General features: G+C 38.9%; 1 protein-coding gene across 17 annotated transcripts in view; it reads right to left on the reverse strand.

The window, feature by feature from the left end:
• EPB41L2 (erythrocyte membrane protein band 4.1 like 2) overlaps positions 1 to 23,755 on the reverse strand; it is a 131,119-nt gene that overhangs the window by 46,425 nt on the left and 60,939 nt on the right. For all 17 annotated transcript variants that reach the window (XM_074862505.1, XM_074862498.1, XM_074862504.1 and 14 more), the window contains exons 5-6: positions 8,554 to 8,658; positions 2,743 to 2,785 (exon numbers count right to left, since the gene is read on the reverse strand). In XM_074862505.1, coding sequence (XP_074718606.1) covers positions 2,743 to 2,785; positions 8,554 to 8,658 — 148 coding nt within the window. The remainder of the gene's footprint in view (positions 1 to 2,742; positions 2,786 to 8,553; positions 8,659 to 23,755) is intronic.

Consider the following 23,755-nt stretch of genomic DNA (forward strand, 5'->3'; position numbering starts at 1 on the left):
ATTTGACTATTTCAAGGTCAGTTGCTACTGCCTGTACCATCACAATATTCAAGCTGAAGTTCTCAATTTTGCAAAAGCCTGAATCCACTTTAGATGTATCAGTTTTCAAGAAGATATGACAGAAATGTAATTACTACACCTGTCTCTGATTGAATTAACTAGGAGTTTTAACCCATGCCAGTGGATATCCAATTACATGAGTTAAAAAAAGTAAAGAATTAATTTTCCTGAAGAGGTCAAACTGGCTGAAAACAAACAAGCTTTTTGCCACCTTCGTAGCCCAGAGAACAAAGTTATTTGTGAATCACATTCATTAGCTGAAGTAACATCAGTAATTGCTGAGATCCAACATAACTGCCCAGCCAAAGGCCAACCTGAACTAGTAAGAGATCACACAGAAGGCCTAAGGGCCCTGACTTAGCAAGAGACAGCCTGATGCAGAACATGACTTGGGGGAGACTACAGGATTCTTAATTCCTCTTCCCCAGTCACAGGTGGTACATACATGCCCAATGTGCAGAGTATAAGCACTGTACACACATAAGAAAGTGACAAAGACTGTTACAAATACTAAGCTGCAAACTGACATGCTGAACTCCACTTCCAAATTCGTGTGTTCAGATCAATGCATCTCTCCAGATACACTTATCTAGCAAACTAGTGCTTTAGTTTGTGCTGTACAAGAGAAAAAGAAAAGAGTTTCTTCATTTCAAACATTCAAATGGATAGTTGGTTTTACAGGTACCTTAAATTTATTATAATTATTTTTGTGCATAAGATTTCCATTCTTGACTCAAAGACAACTATATTCAGAACTAAGACTGAAACAAAGAAAAGCCTCATTACTTGGTACTCATGTAGCTGGGGGATAAAATTTGTCTTTGCCGTACATTCCAATACCTGAAAACTTTAGTTATGAGGAACACAATTGACAGGGTGCTGATTACTTGCAAAATGGTGTTCTTACTTGGTTGTTTGCCTAATACACTATGCCTATCAACTTTGAAGTGCTAAAGACCAGCAAAAAAAATCCAAAAAATCATGATGCCTAATTCAAGAAACGGGACTTGATCTCCAGTATAAAATGCAGGTCTTCATGCTGTATGAAAAATCAAATATCCTTCAAATATTTTTTGTAGTATGTATTATAAAGTATTAAAAAAATGTTCTGTAGTGCATGAAAAATTTTTCAAGTCAGTTCTTAGACTTCAGATTCATGATACATACTTGTAGGCTTTATAGAATGCAGATCACTCCAGAAGACAATAACAAAAAGAATCAATGTCTTCAATACTTTGTCAAATATTAAACCCAAACAAAACAGTCTTTAGCCCACATGTATTTGCATAACTAATAGGCTATTAGTGAAGACCTGCAGAATAAGAAGTTATAATACCTGTAACTTAATTAAAAGGATTGCCTCTAACTTGTATAAGTGTATATTAGTACATTCACCACTTTAATAGGTCTAATTTGCTTATACAAGAGCATGTTAGATCAAAAAACATCATTTCTAAGGAAGCTTCTGTAACTTTCATTTCTTTACTTAAAATATAAGCCACAGATTCCTAGTAAGGGATTTCTTTGATTGGGAAAGGTCTAAAGAAAACAGAATTAACACCACTATGATTTCTGGAAAAATGTGAGTGTTGCCTTAAAATAGGAAGTTAACAATAATAAAGAAACCACCTATTTATCATTGTAAATAACACACTGCTGTTCTTAATTACAAGTGCTCACAATGGATCACATTCCCCAAAAAAGTTCAGTTTCTTAAATATCTAACTTAAATTCTTGTTGTGTTGGAAATATAGACATGTAAATCTTACCATCATCACCATCTCCTCCCCACTTACATTTCCTATCAGGCACTATCAAAAGAACATTTTCATCAAAACCAAAACAACAACAAAAAAACGCTGCATTGGCCACAAATGAGTAAAGCAATGAGAAGAATTTCAGTAAGGGCAAGGGCTGTCTAGTACTTCTTAGTGGCTATTTTGCAACATGCAGATTCAGAAAGAGTATCTCCTAAATTTACTCTCCATTCACTTCCCTATCTACTCCAAAAGCTACCTGGCTAGTGAAGAGTTTTGACAGAGTTTTGTGCAAACACAGTAAAATAAATTACCCATTGTGTATTGAGTATAGGAAGTAGAAAGACTTCTCACATGGATTCAGTCTGAAAAGCATAGTAGCGAGACTATGCTCCCTATTCCATTTCCATTCTAGAAATGATGGACACATCAAAAAAGCCAATGCTGGACTGATCAGTACTGAAGAATATACATTTTCTGTAAGACATATTGAATTTCTTTTTATAGTTTCATATTCTTCTGGTGGGTGTTTGAAGTTAGAAAGTCCTATAGCAATGACCATGACCATCTTTGCAAGATTACATTCTCCATCCTATAATCCAAATATCAGTGCAAAGCTGAAAAACGTCTACTGTTTCAGGATGCAAAAAGATCAATTATTAGTCACATACAACACAGGAAAATTTGGGGCAGCAGCCAGTATAATAATTAACTTCTACAGCAGAAGGCTGAATGATTCACTCCTTCTTGGACAGTGGACAGAAATAGAAGCTTTGCTTTCTGTTCTAAGGCTGAATACATCATTATCAGAATCATTTTAATGCTGTAAGTATACAACGTAGTCAACATTCAGGCTACTAAGGTTATGAAGAATATTTCTGGGAGGAAATAAAAGGAGCATAACACCTGAATACAAAGTACTTACTTCGAATTTGTCTCTTAATTTCCTTCGAAGAATCTAGCCAGTTCTGAAAACAAACCAAACACAACCAGCATTTAAAATCACTTCAGAAGATGGTGAAATAATTTCATACAGTGCAGTTAGTTTGTATTGTTCAGACATCTGTTCTATTTTATATATATTCTAAAATAACCCATAGAATTCTAAAATTGAACTCATGATTTTCTAGCAAGTGTCCCCACCCATGTACATAAATGAAACTGTGTAATGTCACTCCCTTCATGGTTGTCTTATTGCTTTAGTCTATTTATGCCCTGTAATTTTAAAAAGTCTTACAGTGGAGGTGGTCTAGCAAATTAAAATTAACAAATGCAATTTTCTCTCATACTTCTTTTATTGATATAAGGAGACTTTTCAGGAATGGCTATGTAATCTCTACACGTCTGTGTTTACACACCCCTATAGAGTTACTTAAGACAGTATTTCTCTTGAACTCCAGAGAGTTATTATTCCTATCGTTTGTCTTAAGGCATATACATTTTAGTTCTGATAACATCCAAAAGAGCTTGGAAAAACCTAATCAAATTTCATGCTTTTTTTTCTGACCTCCCCCAAAGCAAAATTATCTATGAACATGTATTATGTTAATACTGATACACTGGCAAGGTTTGAATCTAGATACTCAGCTCTATTTTAGGCAATGTAAATAAAGTAATTTTTTCCATAATTAGAAGCCTCACTGTTAAATGTGTTCTAGCCTCAATACCAAAAATATTTTCATATATTCTGTGCAAAATAGCTCATAGCATTTCAGTTCTTACTGATATGTGTAAAGAGAGTTTTTTGTGACTGATCATCCAAAAATATAACTTTGGGAAGGGAGACTAAGAAATCAGTATATTCATCTGTAACTCAGACAATCCTGTTTACTAATTTTACTCATAGATGTTAGAAAATACATTGAGAGACTAGAAACATAAGCCTTTTAACATGCAGTTAATGAGAATTTACTTTATACAGTGTTTGAACCTTTATTTCCCATGCCCAGACACATGTACACAAGCATATACATGGAAGAAACACACAGGCACACAACCAGCCTGTGAGCAGGACTTAGCACATTTCAAAGACAGAGATGTGCAAAGTAGGGAAGAATTAGCAACTGACTTATAAGGTCAAGGACAACATTTGCATTTCCACAAACCACTGCACATATTAGCAGCTTTAAGGTCAGAGGGGACCTCAGTGCCAGCACAGATGTTGCTAAAGGCATCCCTACCAATGTTTCCTGCCTACCCTAGCCAAGCAGCGGATACTGGGTATAATGTGACTCACCTTTCGCTCTATGGTGCCAAACTCCAGATGCAACAATTGTTTTCCAATACCATATCCCTTGGTCTTTATTACAGGCTTTCCCACCCAAAGTCAAATTTATTTCAAAGAGATAAAACATGCTAGGCTACAGTTTTATGGGTCTGTATGGATAAGGAGAATGTGGAACTATATATGTTTTTGCACTAGTGCAAATCCTTAATGTAGATTACTTCTGCTGATAAAGGATGTGGCTTCTATGAATATGACCCAAAATACTAAGTTCCCTATTGTAAATGACCTTGGTCCAAGTTGATTTCATCACAAATGCATCATGTATATATTAGACAAATACTGTTTACAAATTAATGCAAAAAAACCTTTTAATCATTTTTATATATGTAATTAAAAGAAAGAATAATTTCACATTCCTTGCTTTAAGAAGTTTGTGACCTCTATGTTTCATAGCTACTATAATTCTTCCAGAGATGCACAGTCCATAACTTCGTTACAAAGGAAGAGATATAAAATACTCGTCAAAAAAATCTGGATACCATTTATTCTGCTTTAGTCAGAAAAATTACTGTCTGTTGGAAAAGCCTTGTCTTCCAAGGCCTTTCCATGTCAACAGAAGTCTTCAAATTTAGCTGAGACTCACATCAGCTACAGTCATCCTCCTAGGTTTTGGCATGAATTCCATTCCAAAAGGATACCCAGCCATATTCTTCCAGTTACAAAGATAACTAGAAGTAGCTTAAACTCTTCAATTTTAGATAAAGTATAGTATAAAGTAAATAAAGTAAATAGGTATAGAGTATAGCATGGCATAACTACAGCAGAAAACTAGGATTCCTGAGTATGTTCCTTTCAGTGCTTTATCTTTTGTCACTACAAAACAGGAAAAAAGAACATACAATACAGAACATACTGCAAGATGAGAAGAATAATCCTTTCTTTACAGAAGCTATACAGTTCATTTTCTGATTTTCAAACCTGGAGTAAGCTTACTGGAAGCAGACTTTGCCACCAATTTTCATTACTGTTCGATCAAATTAAAGCAGATACTTATATTCCATTTATATGCATAAATACAGGGCTGTTGGTTTTTTACATTTGTGCCTTTTGTTATGGATAAATTAAACACTATTGAAAGAATCTACCCTGCAGAATAGACAGGTCTGTCTTTCAAAACAAAAGAAAAATTGTATACACACTACTTTGCTCCAGTAGGCAGAATCTATTTGTTTAATTTGTGAATGTTAAGGTTATAGATGAGACAAAATAGTGAACTGTCAAACAACAAAACGTTCTCTACCAGTACAAAAGTATTTTGTATAAATCCAGAAAAGCAGCATTTCCAGCTGATGCCCAGAACATAAGAGCAGAAGCTTTTTAACACTTCTGCAGACCAATGAGTGTGAATAGAGCATTCATGAACTTTTGAGGGTGTAGTGCAATGAAATCATTAACTAAACTTTAGATCAATAAATTTAACATTTGCAAAACAACAAAAGAAATCATTAATGAGTAATTTGACCTAAATAGTTTTAAAATGTGTATTAAAGCGAACAAAAATCAGTCTGATTTGAAGACATAACATCTCTCCCAGCTGCACAGAACACCCATAGAGAAGAGTTAATGGGACTCCTCCTCCAATGGTACCCCGATGGTGCATTAGGGAGCAGCTCTAATTCAAAAGAGTGCCTGGCATTCAGTTTCCACACCCCACAGCTGCCATTAAGTTCAACAGCTGAGTCATAAATGGGTGGCTGTGATGAGTGCACAAGAATGAGAAAAACACATCATTCAGCATTTAGTACTGACTGGCCCGGAGGTCAGAGATTTGTGGCATTTTAATCTGAAGAGGCAACAGTCATAAGAGGAGAAAAAAATGCATCAGAAAGAACTGGTACTGAGTTGAAAGAAGAATTCAAACTTACTACAGAGGTGAACAAAAGAGAAGGCCCCTAAAACCAATAGAAGTTCCAGGTCCCTAAGCTTTCTTTCGGAGCTATTGCTGGACACAACTGATCAGCCCCCCACACTTCCATCTATTAATTAAATCAAAACATAAAATGTTGAATGCTTTTTTCTTTTTTTAAAAAGAATGAAAAAAGTTGAGACACTTAAAAGTCTTAAGATGGAAGCATTAAAAACATACTACAAATATTAACATACTGAAAACGATTTAAATGGTCTTCATCCACGTATTAAAAAAATCCCTTTAATAATAAAAATGAGTGCTACAATCTTAGCACATTCTGTGTAGCTATACAATTTCAAACTTACCAGCATGAAAGAAATGGCAGTTGAGGAAGGGGAACTTTCTCAGCACATGACCAGTAATTTTGCCATATTAAGACACTGCGGTAGCTACCCTTCACATTATCAGGGTATTTTTATACTGTAACCGGTGTAAGAACTTCCAGTGTTGTACAAAAGTGGTAGCTTTGAATTAGAACTTGAGTGACAACAGCAGTAAAAATAAGCATGCCTATATAAATGTGCACATTACAGTACAGACTGTCCAACCCATAAAAGACTGTAAGCACTTAGCCACATGACTAGTTCATGCCAAAGACCACATTTTCAAATTCTTCTTTGAAAACCTGGGTATTCCCACTCACCTGGTAATCACAATTTCAAGCTGCACCAGAGGCATAGTACCATCCACATAATGGCACTTCAGGTTCAATCTAGAGCATATGGGTTATTCAGACAGGAAATATCTAAAATAAACCCCTCCTTCACTGTTACTCACTGGCATTCAAAATCATGTAGTTCCTGCAGTTGACCATAAATTAAGCTTAATCCTGTAGTAGAAAGTAGGAGGTGGGAAATGCAAATCTGCTAGAGAAGACTCCTTTTTAAGTTTCTCCAGATAACACTAAGAACTTGTATGAAGAAGACAAAATCCAGCTATGTTTTTTTTAGTCTTCATAACAAATTGGACCAGATTTCTCCATTAGTTTTTAAATAAAAGCCTGCTCCTGTTCAGCAGGATCCCAGGTCTGTTATTAGACCTCTCCTCTCTTGCCAGAGATCAGACTATTTTGCTGTGTGTGTACAGTATAGATTTTCAATAGTAAGTAGCAAAAATAAAGGGGCAGCATGTGATAATAACAAATAATAATAAAGATTATGATATCATTCAGAAAATCTACTGAGATACTCCTCATTGTTACACCAGAGAAGTTCTCACTTCTATAAATGGTTTACAAATCAATAACAAAAAATATCCAAATAAAAATTCATCAAGCCCATTTTATATATGGGGATCTTTCATACAAGGAATTGAGTATTTTGCTCAGGGCTTCACAGAAAGCCTCGCAGCAAAGCAAATAACTCTAGAAAACAACTATATTTGAATGGAAGTAGTCAGAAATTCAGATTTATTCAGACCACTAGATTAGACTTCATTTCAAACACAACAGTGGGATGAGAAAGATGACAGAAAAAAACCCAAAAGCTTCTAGACTAAGTATAGTACTCATGTAATGGTGTTTCCTGCTACAAATAGAGAGATAAAAAAGAAATACAATTTTTCCACTTCAATTTGTAATTGTAATTTGTCTGTTTTCTTTATGAAGGAAAAGATGACTGCAGGTATATCTTTAGCTCATGGACAAAGCAACAGCTGGCCCATAACTAACTGTAAATGTTCAAATGCTGGGAAAAGCTAAATTGGCTTTTGGTAATTAGTGGAACGCATGCCACACACTGATTTAAGATTTTTCTCAGCTCAGCAATATAGATGTGCTCGAGCATCCAACATGTAAGCAAGTGGAAAAGACGACTGAAAATAAGTTACCAAATGGTATTTAAGAGATCCTTTTGAATGTAGTCATATCAAAACACCATTCATTTGTAAAATTAGCATCCAGTACTGGTGATGGGCTAGCTCCAGCCTCATCTTTACAAAGGAATTCAAAGGTCTAATAGTTATAGACTTAGAGGCAAGATTTCCTTTGTGTTCCTCTTCAAAGGAACATACTGAAATTGAACATACATTATTGAACATACTGAGAAAAGGCAGCGAAATTATTGGAAAGTCAGGTAGAAGATTAATTTGTTTTTATTATTTATCATCCAAAGTTTTGTTTGATTGTTTTTAAAGAAAATGTAAATAATGATAAAGTTTTCAGAAATTTGGGGAGTTGTCAGACTGTTAAGGCAAAGACATTAGTTAAAATTTCTTATCTTCACTTGCAGGGATGGCATACTGTTCTACTATACTATTTTACTGTTTTACTATACAGCCTAGCAATTACTCAATCAGTTTTCTCAAAAATGCAGATATTCTAAATATTCCCCTACTCTAAATATAAATGGGCACTTTGTTAGGCATCAACATACACATCAGTATCTCGCACATATTGCAAGTTTACGGCAGACTAGAATTGATATTTTGCAACAGGTGACTCAAATGTTTGTAATACATTTAATACAATATACCTCACTAAACTATTGAAGTCAGTAGCAATGCAGAAAAAGAAACAAACAAAAACCTTCATACAGGCTTACCTTCTGTTCTGAATTCTCATAAAACAACAGCCCAAAATAGTCCTTTTCCAGTAAATTAAGATGTTCACACACTTTGTCAAACAGCACTTGGCCTTTTGCTCTTTTCTGAAAAAATAAAAAAAAAAAAAAAAGGAAAAAAGAGAAAAGTACTATCAGCAAATCAGTAAAATCCTTAATTACAGGTATTGTTATTCAATTGTATCAGTCAAGAAAATTTAAAATATCAATAAAATTGATTACAAAGCTGTAGCTTTCTTATGATACACTGTTCAACATATTTTGAAAGCTATACATGTCACTGACAAAAATAAAGACATTTCAATTTTTTTCAGTTCATCAAAAAATTGACTTGAATGCATAAGGAAAATTCAGTACCTAAATTCATTTAAATATTTTGAACCATTGTTCAAAACAACATTGTGTCACTAAATAGTTCTTAGTTTTTCTGGATCTTTATTTTTAAAATAATGGAAGACTTCTTCATGTGAGCCAACTTTTTCTATATTATTACCTTCTAAAAATTAATATACATTCTACAGTGTTAATTTCTGTTAACTTCTGTATTTCTAGCATTTTGGCATACATCGCAATGACTTTTATGAATCATGATATGAACTCCCAAGAAAAATAAAGCAAATTATCATTTTCAAGAGACAAAAAGAACAGACCACTAGAAGTCGGTGATCAGACCAGTAGAAGTAGCATGCAAGTGTAAGCAGAACATAAGCAACATGTCTAGCTGTCTATACTGCAGAAGTTTTGAGGGGCAGAAAATAGGAAAAGAGGACTGCCTTCTATCTGTAGATTTATGAACTCTCTCAGCACCCAACAAATCCATTAGTTACTCAAAATTAAAACCAGTCTTAAAGAAGTTTATTTTTCCTAAAAGTAGTATTTGTGGAAGTCAGTAACAAAGAAGAAAAACAACGGATCACATTTTTATTTGAGGTTAGTTTCAATATTGTAGTCTGTTACTCTGTAATAGTAATTGAAGACTGATCATTCTAACACACTCTTAAAAAGGCTGTTTGCTGTAGCTCAGCATTATTATGGCTTAAGCAAATGGCAATTAGTCCTGAAGTTTTATCTGTTGTTCTTGTATCTGGAACCGGGAACGTAAATGTATCTCCCTAGTGCTGGCAATGAAAAGCAGGCCCAGGCCCTGCTTCTGTGTGCCAGGTTTTAGGGAAAAGATTTGTTGTACTAGAGATGGCAGCTGAGGAGACAAAGTTTAAGAGCAGAGAGCTCACAACACATACTCAGTGGTGGGGAAGATGAGAATTTCTTTCCACAGTTAAAATTTGAACATGAATGGCATGCAGTTTCCTTGTTTGAACCAACTCCTTCATGACAGTTCTGCTATTTGTGGCATTTACCAATGAGGCCACAACATGGCATTTTCAGAGGCCTGGCAGCTTAAAGGAATTTTTGCATTTGCTTATCCTACAGATTTCAGTAGATGCCACACACCACTGCAATTCCACAGAAACGCCATCAACTGCCCCTGTGTAGGCCCTGGTGACACTGCAGCCATTGTCTCCTGCAGACAGTGGCAGAGCGCTCACAATATGCCCCAGCTTGGCACTTGCCCGCAGCTCAGCTCCACAGCACAAAACATTAAGGCTGGGAGGAGAGGGAGGGGGGAGAAAAGAAGGTATGCACTGAGCAAATAGTGAAAGCATTGTTGTTTTATTCCCCAAGAATCCAAAGCTTTATTTATTCAAGATCGCATTGTTCAGCAGACACTACAGTCACGAAGATTAGAAAAATTGCAAAGAAACAAACTTATAAAATGAGCACATAGCACAAGCATCACAATCAGGCAGTAGAACTTAGAAGTCAGAGTCACTTTTGAAATAGAAAACTGGAAATCTTAAGTCTGTTTGGTACTTTCAAAAATTTTACTCTTCAGAAAGACAGATGACTATTTCCCCTAAGAGTCTGAAGTAATCACTTAGTTTTCTTGACAACCTTACCTTCAGCCTAATAAAAATATCAGCAATGTAGAAAAGAGGTTGAAAGATAGAAAGCTAAATCGAAAGCGGGAAAAGTATAACCAAGAGAGGGTCTGAAGAATCTTAGCCTGCTTAGATGCATACAATAGATACCATTTTTCTCCCTAGATCATTGTGCATGTCAGTGATCACACCTTGCAAAGGCAGATTTCAGGTGTACATATTTCAGTAAAGGAAATCTACAGATTAGTGAAGAAGAAATATATGCTATCCTTCAATCCATATCTGGAATCAGTTGCTAATTATGTAGTTTTTTATACAGCTCATAAACTAAAACCCACAGTTACTACCAAGTCTTTGACATACAGAAACATAAAGCACCCAAATTTACAGGAAATATGTTGCAAGTGTAACAGTAAAATACTGCACAGTTTCTTCTTAGGAAGTTATAGTCAACACAGAACTCGGATACACTGGCAATATCCACTGTATCTTTAAAGATCTTCTTGTACATTTATTGCTCTTCCACATAAGGAAAAACACCACCATGCCGTGAAGGCCAAGTTATGTTAGTCTACATTCTAGACAGCAGCACGATACAAAGAAGTTTTAGCATCAGAAAGTGATATTTATAGAGCTCTATTGTGGATTCAAAAGCGTAAGCAGCCTCTCAGTATTAGCAACAGTTTGCATTATAAAATCCTACTCGTAAAATTAAGACTCCTAGTCCTTTAATTTTTTTTTTAAATATTGTGATATAGTTTTAACAATCTGCAAAAGTATTTAATTTGCAAAACCAAACTTGTCAAGTGCAATTTCTTTGTAATCCCATTGGGGAGAAGCATTACTACACAATTTAAATTATATGATAACATATGATTTTTCTGGAAAACCCCATGCTCCTAGGAAAGTGTCTCTAAACAAGAACTGAAGTTACATAGAGAGGACAGCTGTTGTGATCCAGTCATTTCAGAAGTTAGAAACTTTTTAATAGAAGAGCAGGGGACTCCAAGAAGGCAGCATCATGGTTTGCTCAGTTTAATGTTACTCTTTAAACTGGATTCTATTTTTTTTTTACAGAATCACAGAATCATCAAGGTTGGAAAATACCTTGAAGATCATCTAGTCCAATCATTAACCTAACACTGACCGTTCTCAACTACACCATATCCCTCAGCGCTATGTCAACCCAACTCTTAAATACCTCCAGGGATGGGGACTCCACCACCTCCCTGGGCAGCCCATTCCAACGCCTAACAACCCGTTCTGTAAAGAAATGCTTCCTAATACATAGTCTAAACCTTCCCTGGCGCAACTTGAGGCCATTACCTCTTGTCCTATCGCTCATTACTTGGTTAAAGAGACTCATCCCCAGCTCTCTGCAACCTCATTTCAGATAGTTGTAGAGGGCGATGAGGTCTCCCCTCAGCCTCCTCTTCTCCAGACCAAACAACCCCAGTTCCCTCAGCCACTCCTCATAAGACCTGTGCTCCAGACCCTTCACCAGCTTCGTTGCCCTTCTCTGGACACGCTCGAGTAATTCAATGTCCTTTTTGTAGTGAGGGGCCCAAAACTGAACACAGTAGTTGAGGTGCGGCCTCACCAGTGCCGAGTACAGGGGTAAGATCACTTCCCTGTCCCTGATGGCCACGCTATTTCTGATGCAAGCCAGGATACCACTGGCCTTCTTGGCCACCTGGGCACACTGCTGGCTCATGTTCAGCCGGCTGTCAATCAACACCCCCAGGTCCCTCTCTGACTGGCAGCTCTCCAGCCACTCCTCCCCAAGCCTGTAGCGCTGATGGGGGTTGTTGTGGCCCAAGTGCAGCACCCGGCATTTGGCCTTATTGAAACTCCTACAGCTGGCCTTAGCCCATCGCTCCAGCCTGTCCAGATCTCTCTGCAGAGCCTCTCTACACTCGAGCAGATCAACACTCCCACCCAACTTGGTGTCATCTGCAAACTTACTGAGGGTGCATTCGATCCCCTCATCTAGATCATCAATAAAGATGTTAAACAGGAGTGGCCCCAAAACCGAGGCCTGGGGGACACCACTCGTGACCGGCCACCAACCGGATTTAACTCCATTCACCACAACTCTTTGGGCCCGGCCATCCAGCCAGTTTTGTACCCAGCAAAGCGTGCGATCATCCAAGCCTCGAGCAGCCACTTTTGCCAGGAGAATGCTGTGGGAAATGGTGTCAAAGGCCTTACTGAAGTCAAGGTAAACAACATCCACAGCCTTTCCCTCATCCAATAAGCAGGTCACCCTGTCATAGAAGGAGATCAGGTTTGACAAGCAGGATCTGCCTGACAGGCCTGTAATTTCCCAGATCATCCTTCTGACCCTTCTTATAGATGGGCGTCACACTGGCCAGTTTCCAATCTGTCGGGACCTCCCCGGTCAGCCAGGACTGCTGGTAAATGATGGAAAGCGGCTTGGCGAGCACCCCAGCCAGCTCCTTCAGCACCCTCGGGTGTATCCCATCAGGTCCCATAGACTTGTGTGTGTCCACGTGATGCAGTAGGTCACTGACTGTCTCCTCCTGGAATGTGGGGGGGTCATTGTCCCAGTCTCTGTCTTCTGGCTGAGGAGGCTGGATTCCCTCAGTACAATTAGTCTTGTTATTAAAGACTCAGGCAAAGAAGGCATTAAGCACCTCAGCCTTTTCCTCATCACTCATTGCCATGTTTCCTCCTGCGTCTAGCAGGGGATAGAGGCTCTCCCTGGTCTTTCTTTTGCTGTTGACATACTTATAGAAACATTTCTTGTTATCTTGACTGCTAAAGCCAGATTAATTTATAGCTGGGCTTTAGACCTCCTGATTTCTGCCCTGCATAGCCTCACAGCGTCTTTGTAATCACTGTGAGTGGCTAGCCCCTTCTTCCAAAGGCCATAAACTCTCCTTTTCTCCCTGAGTTGCAGCCAAAGCTCCCTGTTCAGCAGGGTGGCCTTCTCTGGTGCCAGCTTCTCTTACAGCACCTGGGCACCACCTGCTCCTGAGCCATTAACACTTCCTTTTTAAAGAGTGTCTAGCCTTCTTGGACCCCTATACCCTTCAGGACCATCTCCCAAGGGATTCTGTCAAGCAGGTGCCTAAACAAGACAAAGTCAGCCCTTTGGAAGTCCAGAATGTCAGTTCTGCTGCCCCCTCTCCTGGCCTCTCTAAGAATAGAGAACTCTATTATTTCATGATCGCTGTGCCCTAGTCAGCCTCCAACTGTCATCCACCAGTCCTTCTCTGTTCACAAAGAGGAGGTCCAGCAGGGCACCTTCCCTGGTTGGTTCTCTCATCAGCTGCGCGAGGAAGTTATCTCCCACACATTCCAGGAATTTCTGGGACTGGTCCCGCTCTGCTGTGTTGTATTTCCAGCAGATGTCTGGAAGTTAAAGTCTCCCACAAGAACAAGGGCAAGCAATTGTGAGATTTCTCCTAAGTGCCTACAGAATATTTCATCCACCTCTCTGTCCTGGTTGGGTGGCCTATAGTAGACTCCTACTACAACATCTGCCCTGTTGACCTTCCCCCTGATTCTAACGCAAAGACACTCTACCCTGTCTTGGCTACACTTGTGCTCAAGGCAATCATAACAGTCCCTAACATAGAGCACCACCCCACCGCCTCTCCTTCCTTGCCTGTCCCTCCTAAAGAGCTTGTAGCCACCAACTGGCGCACTCCAGTCATGGGAGACATCCCACCATGTTTCTGTAATAGCCACTACGTCATAATTTTCCTGTTTCATCATGGCTTCTATCAGTTGGTTGAGGTGTCAAGTGATAGTCACAACCAATGTGTAAAATATAATTGCTAACCTTATATGTACATATAGATATGCATCTATGTATAGGTATATACACACACATATGTATGTGTATATAGCACAGCAAACAGCACTGAAAACAAGGAAATCTCCTTATACCAGATTCTAATGCTGAAATGGCAGTAAAAGCATAAGTCTATACTCAGCTCCCACAAGAAGGGGAGCATATTCAGCCTAGCTATACAAAGAGGCTGAGAAGTGAGGACAGGCTCACAGAGCCAGTAGTTTAAAACACAACAGTACTCAGAACAGCAATATTCTGTATTGCCCCCAAGTTATGCCTTTTTTGAAGTGAGAATATAGAAAGAATGTATGTAACCAAGGTTATTCTAGTACCAATTTCAAGTCTGTATTTAGACACCACAGATGCCACCTTGTAATACAACCACTTCATAAAACCAGGGGTAATAAGGTTTCTGTCCTTTACCTCCTTCTCACAAGACCACCAAACCAGAGCAAAGCAATTGCAGCAGACATACAGAATGGAAATTTCTGTGCAGTTGGAAATTAGAATAGGACGTAATGGATGTGTCTGGTTCTAAAAGAGTTGCCAGCTACAAATGTAATATAAACACTAGTAATATTCCTCATAGGTACCACTTCTGTTCAATACTTTTATCAATTATCTGGATTCAGGAGTTGAATGATCATTAGCAAGTTTGCTGATGACACCAAACTGGGAGGTGCTGTTGACTCTCCTGAGGGACAAGAGGCCTTGCAGAGACCTAGATAGATTGGAGCACCAGGCAATCATGAATGGCATGAAATTTAACAAGTCCAAGTGCCGGACCCTGCACTTGGGATGGAGTAATGCTGGGCACAAGTATAAATTGGGAGAGGAGCGGCTGGAGAGCAGCCCTGCACAAAGGGATCTGGGGGTGCTGGTTGACAGCAGGCTCAATGTGAGTCAGCAGTGAGCCCTGGCAGCCAAGAGGGCAAACCTCTGCATCCTGGGGTGCATCCAACACAGCATAACCAGCTGGTCAACAGAGGTGATTATCCCACTGTATTCAGTGTTGGTGCAGCCTCACCTTGAGTACAGTTCTGGGCCCCACAATTTAAGAAGGATGTGGAGGTCCTTGAATGCATCCAGAGGAGGGCAATAAAGCTGGTGGAAGATCTAGAAGGAATGTCCTGTGAGTAGAGGCTGAGGACTCTGGGCTTGTCTAGTTTGGAGAGAAGGAAGCTGAGGGGTGACCTCATTGCTCGCTACGGCTTCCTGAGGAGGGGATGTGGACAGGGAGATGCTGATCTCTTCTCCCTGGGTTCCAGTGATAGGATGTGTGGGAATGGTCCAAAGCTGTGCATGGGGACATTTAGAGTGGACATTGGGAAGCATTTCTTTACTGAGAGGGTGGTCAAACACTGGAACAGACTTCCTAGAGAGGTGGTCGATACCCTGAGCCTGTCACTGTTTAAAGAGGTATTTGGACAATGCCCTTAATAACATGTTTTAACTTTCGGTCATCCCTGAATTGGTCAGGCAGTTGGACTAGATCATTGTAGGTCTCTTTCAACTGAAATATATTCTATTCTTCTTCCTACCTCCTCCTTTCCCTACCAGTACATGCTGAGGAAATCTCTGATGACATTTCTTCCCATTTCTAGACCTGCATTAGTAGAAGGGATTGAATGGGTAATTATGTTCCAGCCTAGGTACTGGCTCTGTCTCTCTGGGGGAAGGAGGCATGAACCTTCTAATGTGGGTGAGAGCTGTGGATCATCTTGAGACAATTTAACCATCTGAACAAATTTGAAAAAAAACATGTGTGAAGTACAGTTTTTGAAAGTCTTCTGTGTTCATTCAGTTTAGCTAGGTTTTCAGAGGATGGCAAAACCCTACATCTCTGACACTAGCGAGGCTCAAAGGTCAAGCCCTCTGTCTGAAGCAGGATGTGCTCCTGAACAAAATCGTTACAAGCCTTTTTGAGGTGAGCAATACCTGTTATTTCCCTGTGGATATTTTTTTTCCTCCTTGTACTCATTTTTAGAAATGCCTGAGCTGTTTTCCCTTGGAAAAACATAATAAAACAAAAGCGCCAGAGAACAAAAGTACTCCATCAGAACAAAGGTCCATCTAAGCCAATACTCAAGTCTCCAAAGTGACCAACTGTAAATAACTACAGGAGAGCACATGAGTAGTACAAGTCTACTTCTGCCAGGGTCCTTGAGGTGCTCATAGGCCTCAATGGCTGAGAGCAGACTCCCCTGGGACCCACACTCACATCATCTCCTGCTAAGGGCCCAGGTGACATGTCTCAGCTCAGCCTGGGACATACAGTCCATGCCCAAACAAAGTTGTAGGTGTGCCTGTCTCTGACCCTGTCTCCTGGATGGTCCTGGGACCTGCACTGCAGAGAGCTGCTTTGCTGGGTGGACCCCTCAGATGTAGGTCAGAGCTTGTCATGCATAAAACTATATGCATAACATAGCATAACTCATGGTGAGCACAAGGAATAGAATAGTTGAATAATGATGAGAGACAGGGGTTTTTCAGCTCCAAAAACACTTTCAAGGACACATATCACAAAGGTTGCAGGTAGAAACTGGATTTTATTTTATTCTTCTGAATCTGTTTAAGAGCCTATGCTCACCAGCATTCACACAATGCACATGTGTAGCCAGGAATAGGGTGATGTATTCTTCAGTTTAGCTTGGTAAAAAACATCCCCTGCAGTCTGGCAAAGGCAAGCCACAAAAAGTAGAAGCAGGAATACAGGCCAAGCAGTCCCTGCTTCCTGAAGAGTAAGAACTTGAATAATGAGAATCAGTACCCTGTGGTATTTTCAAACATATGACACATATCTCTCAACCTGGAGCCATCTCAAGTGCTTCCAAGAGCAGCAAAATGTCCCCAGCCTGATTGACCTCGGGGGCAAGAATCTTTCCCACACCTGGCAGGACACCAATGTGTGCTCCAAAGCACTGGGATCCCTTGCAACATCTATGTATCCCATTTCTCACAGCTGCTGCTCCTGGCTCTGCAGGGGATGAGGACAGCAAAGCTCTGCAATGTTCCTCAAGAAACATTCCCTTAGTCTTGCCACTGCTATCCAGCTGAAAAGGCCTGATAGTACCTCTAGGTGTTGGTGGTTCTTATCTCCTGAGGAGCTGGCATCTGTTCCCCAAAGGCTGAGGCAGGCAGGATTTCAGTCCATCAGATGAGCTCTGAACATGGCCATACCAGGAGCTAGCCTTGCAGAGGAGAACTTCCAGCAGCCTTGTCCAGCCTCCAGTCTTCCTCCCTCAGCTGCATACTCCAAGTAGTTCCACCAGGTCCTCAGGGACACCCTCTAGGATGTGTTCAGGCTGCCCCTGGGCCAGCTCTGTCCCAGCAGTGAAGCCAGGCAGGCTGGCAGCAGGACATGGGAGGATGCCCCCTTTATACTGCCCGGGGACATTGCAACTGCTGCACTGCTGGATGGTGGCCCTGTGATGTGGGGGTGATGGCGCCCCCACCTAGCATCCTTTGGAGGGAGGCCTTTGGGGTGCTGGCCCTGAGGCACTCCCTGTGCCCAGGAGGTGCAGGGGCCTATCCCTTGCCACAGCGGCCATGAACTGGGCAGAGCTGCTGTGCATCCCCAATGCAGCCTCTGCCACTCAGCTCCCAAGGACAAACCTAGTGTTGTTACTCTTCTGTCAGGCCATCCCAGAAACCAACCCTGCAGCCCAGAGACCACCCTTATTAGCTGTCCCTTTTTCCGCACTAGAGTTTACATCCATCGCTGCCACGCAGTGAGGAGTACCAGGAACTTGATCTTGCTGGACATAAACCCTTTTCTGCGGGTGTAAGGGGCGTGATTTTGGCAGCCACAGCCTGGAGGAAAGCCAACATGTAACCAGAGCCACAGGTTGGGATGGACAGTGCCAACAGACCACCATGGAATTAACACAGGCTTTAAAAAACAAGTGAGCAAAAGTTACATTGGTGTGGTGGAAAGGTTGGTCATTTTCAGACCTAGAACTTTTGGATCTGTACCCAAAGCACAGTGAGGCAAACAATGACTCTTCCAAACTGTAAAAGTAGCCCATTGCTGCTATCACCATGGCATCCCCTTTTCCTGCTGAAACCAAGCTGTGCAGTTGGCAGAGTTTATACAGGATACAAATCTCACTTCAGCCATGGGGTAAAACTTCCAGAGCTCATTTGTGACTAACCTTTCTGAGGGTTACTTGCCTATTTCGATTTGTGGGAAGATGTTCAGATCTCATCTAAAAACCTGGCAAATCTCCTTTTCTTTCAGGATTTAGTATTTTGAGTACTGAAAGAGTAAGGAAGGTACTATTCTTGTCATTTTGTATGTTGTGCCAAGATTGGTACGAACATTCAGACTATGTAAATAAGGGCATTTATACCATATACATTCATTTGGTTGTGGTGATGCCAGAGATGAAAGGGGTTTGGGTTTCCTCTGCATGAACTTTGCAGAGATGTAGAGAGCACCTTTTGGCTTTGAGATGACTTCACGCATAAACATCACCTTCAGTGCTGTCTGTTGAATCTGAACCAATATTTTAAAAATGTGTCAAATTTAATGTCATCCTTATTTTTCTTTTTCTAGATAAAAAGATGTTATACTTTAAACAGACCACTTAGATTTATTCAAACACTGGTTTACACATCTGAGCAGTCAGGATATAAAGATTTGCATATCAAAACTCAACTACAATTAAACATCTGTTCTGTATCAAGTTCATTCAGACTTTTCTTAACTCAGGGTTAAAAACTGATCTTAATTGTACATTAAGCAAACTTATTTTTACTTTGTATTAGCAAATTGTAAGTAACCGTACAACCTATGTCAACTCCAATATATCTCACTTGTTCATACGTGCATAAAATCTGGTCAATGCTGGCATCCTTTAAATGCCTTTTGTATAAATATTTAATTAGACCACTGACTGAATGCAGTAAACAAACCCAATAGAGTCTTCATTTGCTTCTAACCAGTAATCATTATGCAGTTAGCACTTCTTTTTATTTGTTTAAACTGTTATCCTCTACTAAAACCCACATTATATTTAAAGCATAAAATCTGAACAAGTCTTTATTGCAAATCCCAAATTTAATGATGAAATTTCCTCTCAATTACCTATGAAACCACAGAACAAGAGGAAAAAGAAAGTAAGTTGATTTTTCCCCCCTCATGAAAGCAAGAGGCACATGTAGATCACTCTAAAAGATTAATAACTTACACCTGCTCCCACATGTCAATTATCAGAAAAGGAGTAGGTCAAAATTATGTTATTTACACTGTGCTAAAAAAGATGTTAAAATTGCTTCTAGAAATTAAATCTCAAATATTCCAACAGTCTGCTCACTCAAGCTATTAAAACTCAACTGCCATTACATCTCACAAAATTACACCATTGAATCATGAACCTAAGTTATTTTATTATTTTAATATGGTTCTGTCATTTCAAGTAATCACAAAGATTCAGTTGTTTACAATTTTGGGGAAATACCCTCAATATCTTTCATCCTCACATACTTTGACAAATCTCTCTGATACACTTACATGTTATTATCCCTGTAAGTGAACTGAACTCTCTTTAAAGAAAGTAATACAAGGTAATTGAAAATTCCTAACAGTTCACAGCCTGTGAAAGTTGTTTTAAGTCATGCTCCTCCAGAACTATTCAAACAATAGTTTCTTCCTCTTTCCTCCTCTCCAGGCATTCACACATTACTCTGAAGAGTCTGAGGCTATGTGGATGTTATCTCTAACCTTAAAACTATTCTAACTCTTAAATAAATTAATTGCGTATTGTGTACACATAACTCATCTTCTTTAGTATAATACTTCCATACAATATTATATTGTGACATATTTCAGAAGTTTCCTAAAGAATTTTGAACATTTTTACTTTAAAGCTACAGAACATCAATCTATTTTGTTAATATGGAACCTGTGGACCTGAGAAACTTTATACATTTTAGACTAAAAGTTAAAGGGCTTAAATATAACATTTCAATTGAGGTTATTTTGCTTCCTTATGAAACCTTCCAGGTTCCCAAAAAACAAAATAAAGCAAGTTTTAAGACTGGTTGATATCAAAGTTCATAACACTACTCCCACTTAAAGTTTTTAATTCCTCAGACCAAGTAGCCAAAATACAGAGTAATTGTTTACAGATACAGAGACATATATTATCAGCTGTCCAAGATACCAATGCAGAGAAGCTGATAGTAGAATTGACTACAGTTCATTTCTGGGAAAAATCAAAGACCATGAAACACCACAGTAAGAATTTCAAATTACAATGAACTGAGGAATAGGTTTCACCTAGTAGAAGGCTTAGCTTCATTATGCTGACAGGTCATGAACTTTTCTGGGCAATAGTGAGGTACCTTAAATATTGTATCTACACCAACATTCAGACAAGCATATTTGGAGAAGCTATACTCAAGAAGACTATAAACCAGATCCTTCAAATTTGCATCGACAAAAGCAAAATAATAAAAGTACAAAGATACATGTGAAAAAAACTGAAGGAAATCATCACAAAAGCAGCTGAAATATCTGTTTAAACAGTAGAAAAAGAATTATTGACTTAAAGTTCAAATTGGCAAGTTGACACCAGTCAGAAGACCTATTAAGGCAAAATAAAGAGTTCTAAGGGAACGAGAACAAACAGATTACTCTCAGAGGTGATAAATTAATTTACAAAGTAACCCCCAGAAAAGAAAAATATCTGAGATGTGCTTTATACGTGGGAAGCCAAACATCAATGATGTCAGGCATGCCCTGGGCAACGGGAAAGACATGCAAAGAAGCAGAAAAAATAATTCCATTGTCAAACAACACTAAGTGGCTGCAAAAAAGAACTTAAAGTAATTATCAATATACAAAACATAAAAGTGGCAAAGAAACAAGAAGGGTACAAATGTACCTGTACTCCTACAGCAATATTTGATGACAAATTCTGAACTATGAAAGAACAGCATCAAATTATAGTCATTTGCAAAGATGTCTCTATATCGTAGTAAAAACACGCTGATTCACCATGAGTGAACCGCTTTTTCTTTCCCCCACAAACGATTTCATATACAAGCTTGCTATCTCAACATGTTAAAGCTATTTTTTCTAACTGAGCATCTATCAATTTTTATTCTGTGGAATTCACCAACAAATGACACAACATATCAGAGAGAAGACACACACAGGAATTAGCTTTCAGAAACATTTTTGTCACAGAAACCAATTTCTGTTTACTCTGAAATATCTCTCAGTGCATTCTGCATGTCACATATAGATATACTTTTTTTCCCCAAAATGTGCTTTGACTCAAAGATTCTGAGAAAATGCCTTGTTATGCAGTTACATCAATTTAATTTTAACTAGACTTTAAATTGTAATAAATCCCAATTTTATGCATATAATACAAACTAAGTTTGCATATGTACCTAATCCATTTTAAAAAAACTAAAATAATTCCAGTTAGAACAAAGTGCACATTCATGCAAATTTTGTACTGTTATAACTACGTTTATAACCGCATTGCAATTTGTGCTGGTTTTCCTTTTTTTTTTTTTTTTTTTTTATAGTACATAGATTCAGGCTTCCTTATAAATATTTGCTCCCAAAATTCAACTGCTTTCTGAAGATTCCGGGAGGTGGTGGTGGAGGGGGAAGTAGAATGACATGATATACAATTCCTTTATGTAAAACCTATTTCTACCCCTGCCCTTTTCAGCTGATGATAATGTAGCATTAACACTTGCTTACAGGGGATAGGGATAAGAGGTCCTAGAGCACTCCCATTTTCCCTGTATAAAAGGAAAAATTTTACACTGGTGTTTCACAGTGCCACTTGTGAAATTCCATGATCAAACCAAATCCCATCTCTTCACAACTGTTGCTTCACTACAAAAGCAAAACAAACAAACAAGTAAATCAAAGACCAGAAGAGCTAGCAAGACACCACAATCTCTTACTGTCCCTGTCTACTGGTTACTGTCAAAGACATACTGCATTTTCACCTCAGCAAATTGTATGCCTCTTATTCCAGCCCTTGAATGTCAACCTGACTAATTGTGCTGGGATGGGGGAGGAAGATGCCTGGGGAAAAAGATTCATGTGAATCATCTGCAGATAAACCTATATTTCCTCCTCAAGTTTAATGCTACTGTGTGTTAAAATATGGTTTTGTCTTTTACTATTTAAGTGCAGAACTCTTACCCTAAAGGAGCTAAATCACACCATTCAAAAAAGAGCCAACTTCTTTCTTAATCTGTGGATAGACTAGCAGCCAGCTTTTTCCTTAGTAAACAAATGTCAGCTTCTGAGAAACAATTACCTATGATGCCATGTGCAAGTAGCAGCAACTGCATGGAAATACCATTTCTGCTGCATATAACTGAATATTTCATGCATAAACCAAATTAAGTAGTACTCAGAGAAAAATAACTTAGATGCATGTCATTCTCAGCCACTCAGAATGTCTAATACTTCAACATCAAACATCATCTCTAAAGGAGAACTTTTGCAATTCACCATTATTTATAGGTAATAATCGAGAAAGTTGGAATAAGCAACAGCAGCCACTTGAAGCGTGTGTTACCAGAAGCATAAGGAAGGCTCACATAGCACGCAACACAGTTGATCATGACAGACAACAGTCTGAAGACAGAACTTCCAAAGAGTTCCTGGACTTCTTCATTACTCTCTCCAAGTGATGATATCAATAAACTCTGTAACAGAAATCTTAAAAAAGGATGCAGAATGTATTCAGACAACTTCTGAGTCCCTAGTGCCACCAAAAAAAAAAAAAAAAAAAAAAAAGAGAGAGAGAGGCTTGGAGTAGTTTTGTGTGTAAACTAGACCTGGAGTTGGCAGGAAATTTATTTTGCATCCTTCCCCATTTCTCACATTATGTGCACACTCTTCAGAGTCCTATTACCTCCTCTTCCACACTCACCAGGTGCATAGAGAAGGAATGAACTCAGGTACACGTATGAAATAACAGAAATAAAAGGCTGTGTAGAAATCAGATAGAGCCACAGACCTGGTGAAACGCATAAACTTTGGTCTGGGAAGTATATTTCCTCAACAATATGAGTGATCACTACCGCTTGTCTCAAAGGAAAAAGAAGGAAAAAAGGTAAGGTTCAGACTTTTATTTCCTTCAAAGAAAATAAAATCTAAAATACAACTTCCCCCCCGCCCCTACCAGAGGATGATGGGACAAGCAATGCCCATCATTAAGCTGAGAACATAGCTTTTCCACAATCTCTGGGAACAACAACTCTCTTTCACTCTTCTCTCGGTTCAAAAATATATTAGCGCTTGTAAAGAAAAACTATAACGTTGTCCATTCAAATATAGCAGAAAAATGCATGAACATACATGCTATTCAGTGGGATGATAGGGCTTTAAAAAATATCCTTAACTCTCAGTGCAATACAAACTTACATTGTTCCT

Source organism: Strix uralensis, chromosome 3, assembly GCF_047716275.1.
Source record: "Strix uralensis isolate ZFMK-TIS-50842 chromosome 3, bStrUra1, whole genome shotgun sequence".
In the NCBI taxonomy this organism is placed as follows: domain Eukaryota; kingdom Metazoa; phylum Chordata; class Aves; order Strigiformes; family Strigidae; genus Strix; species Strix uralensis.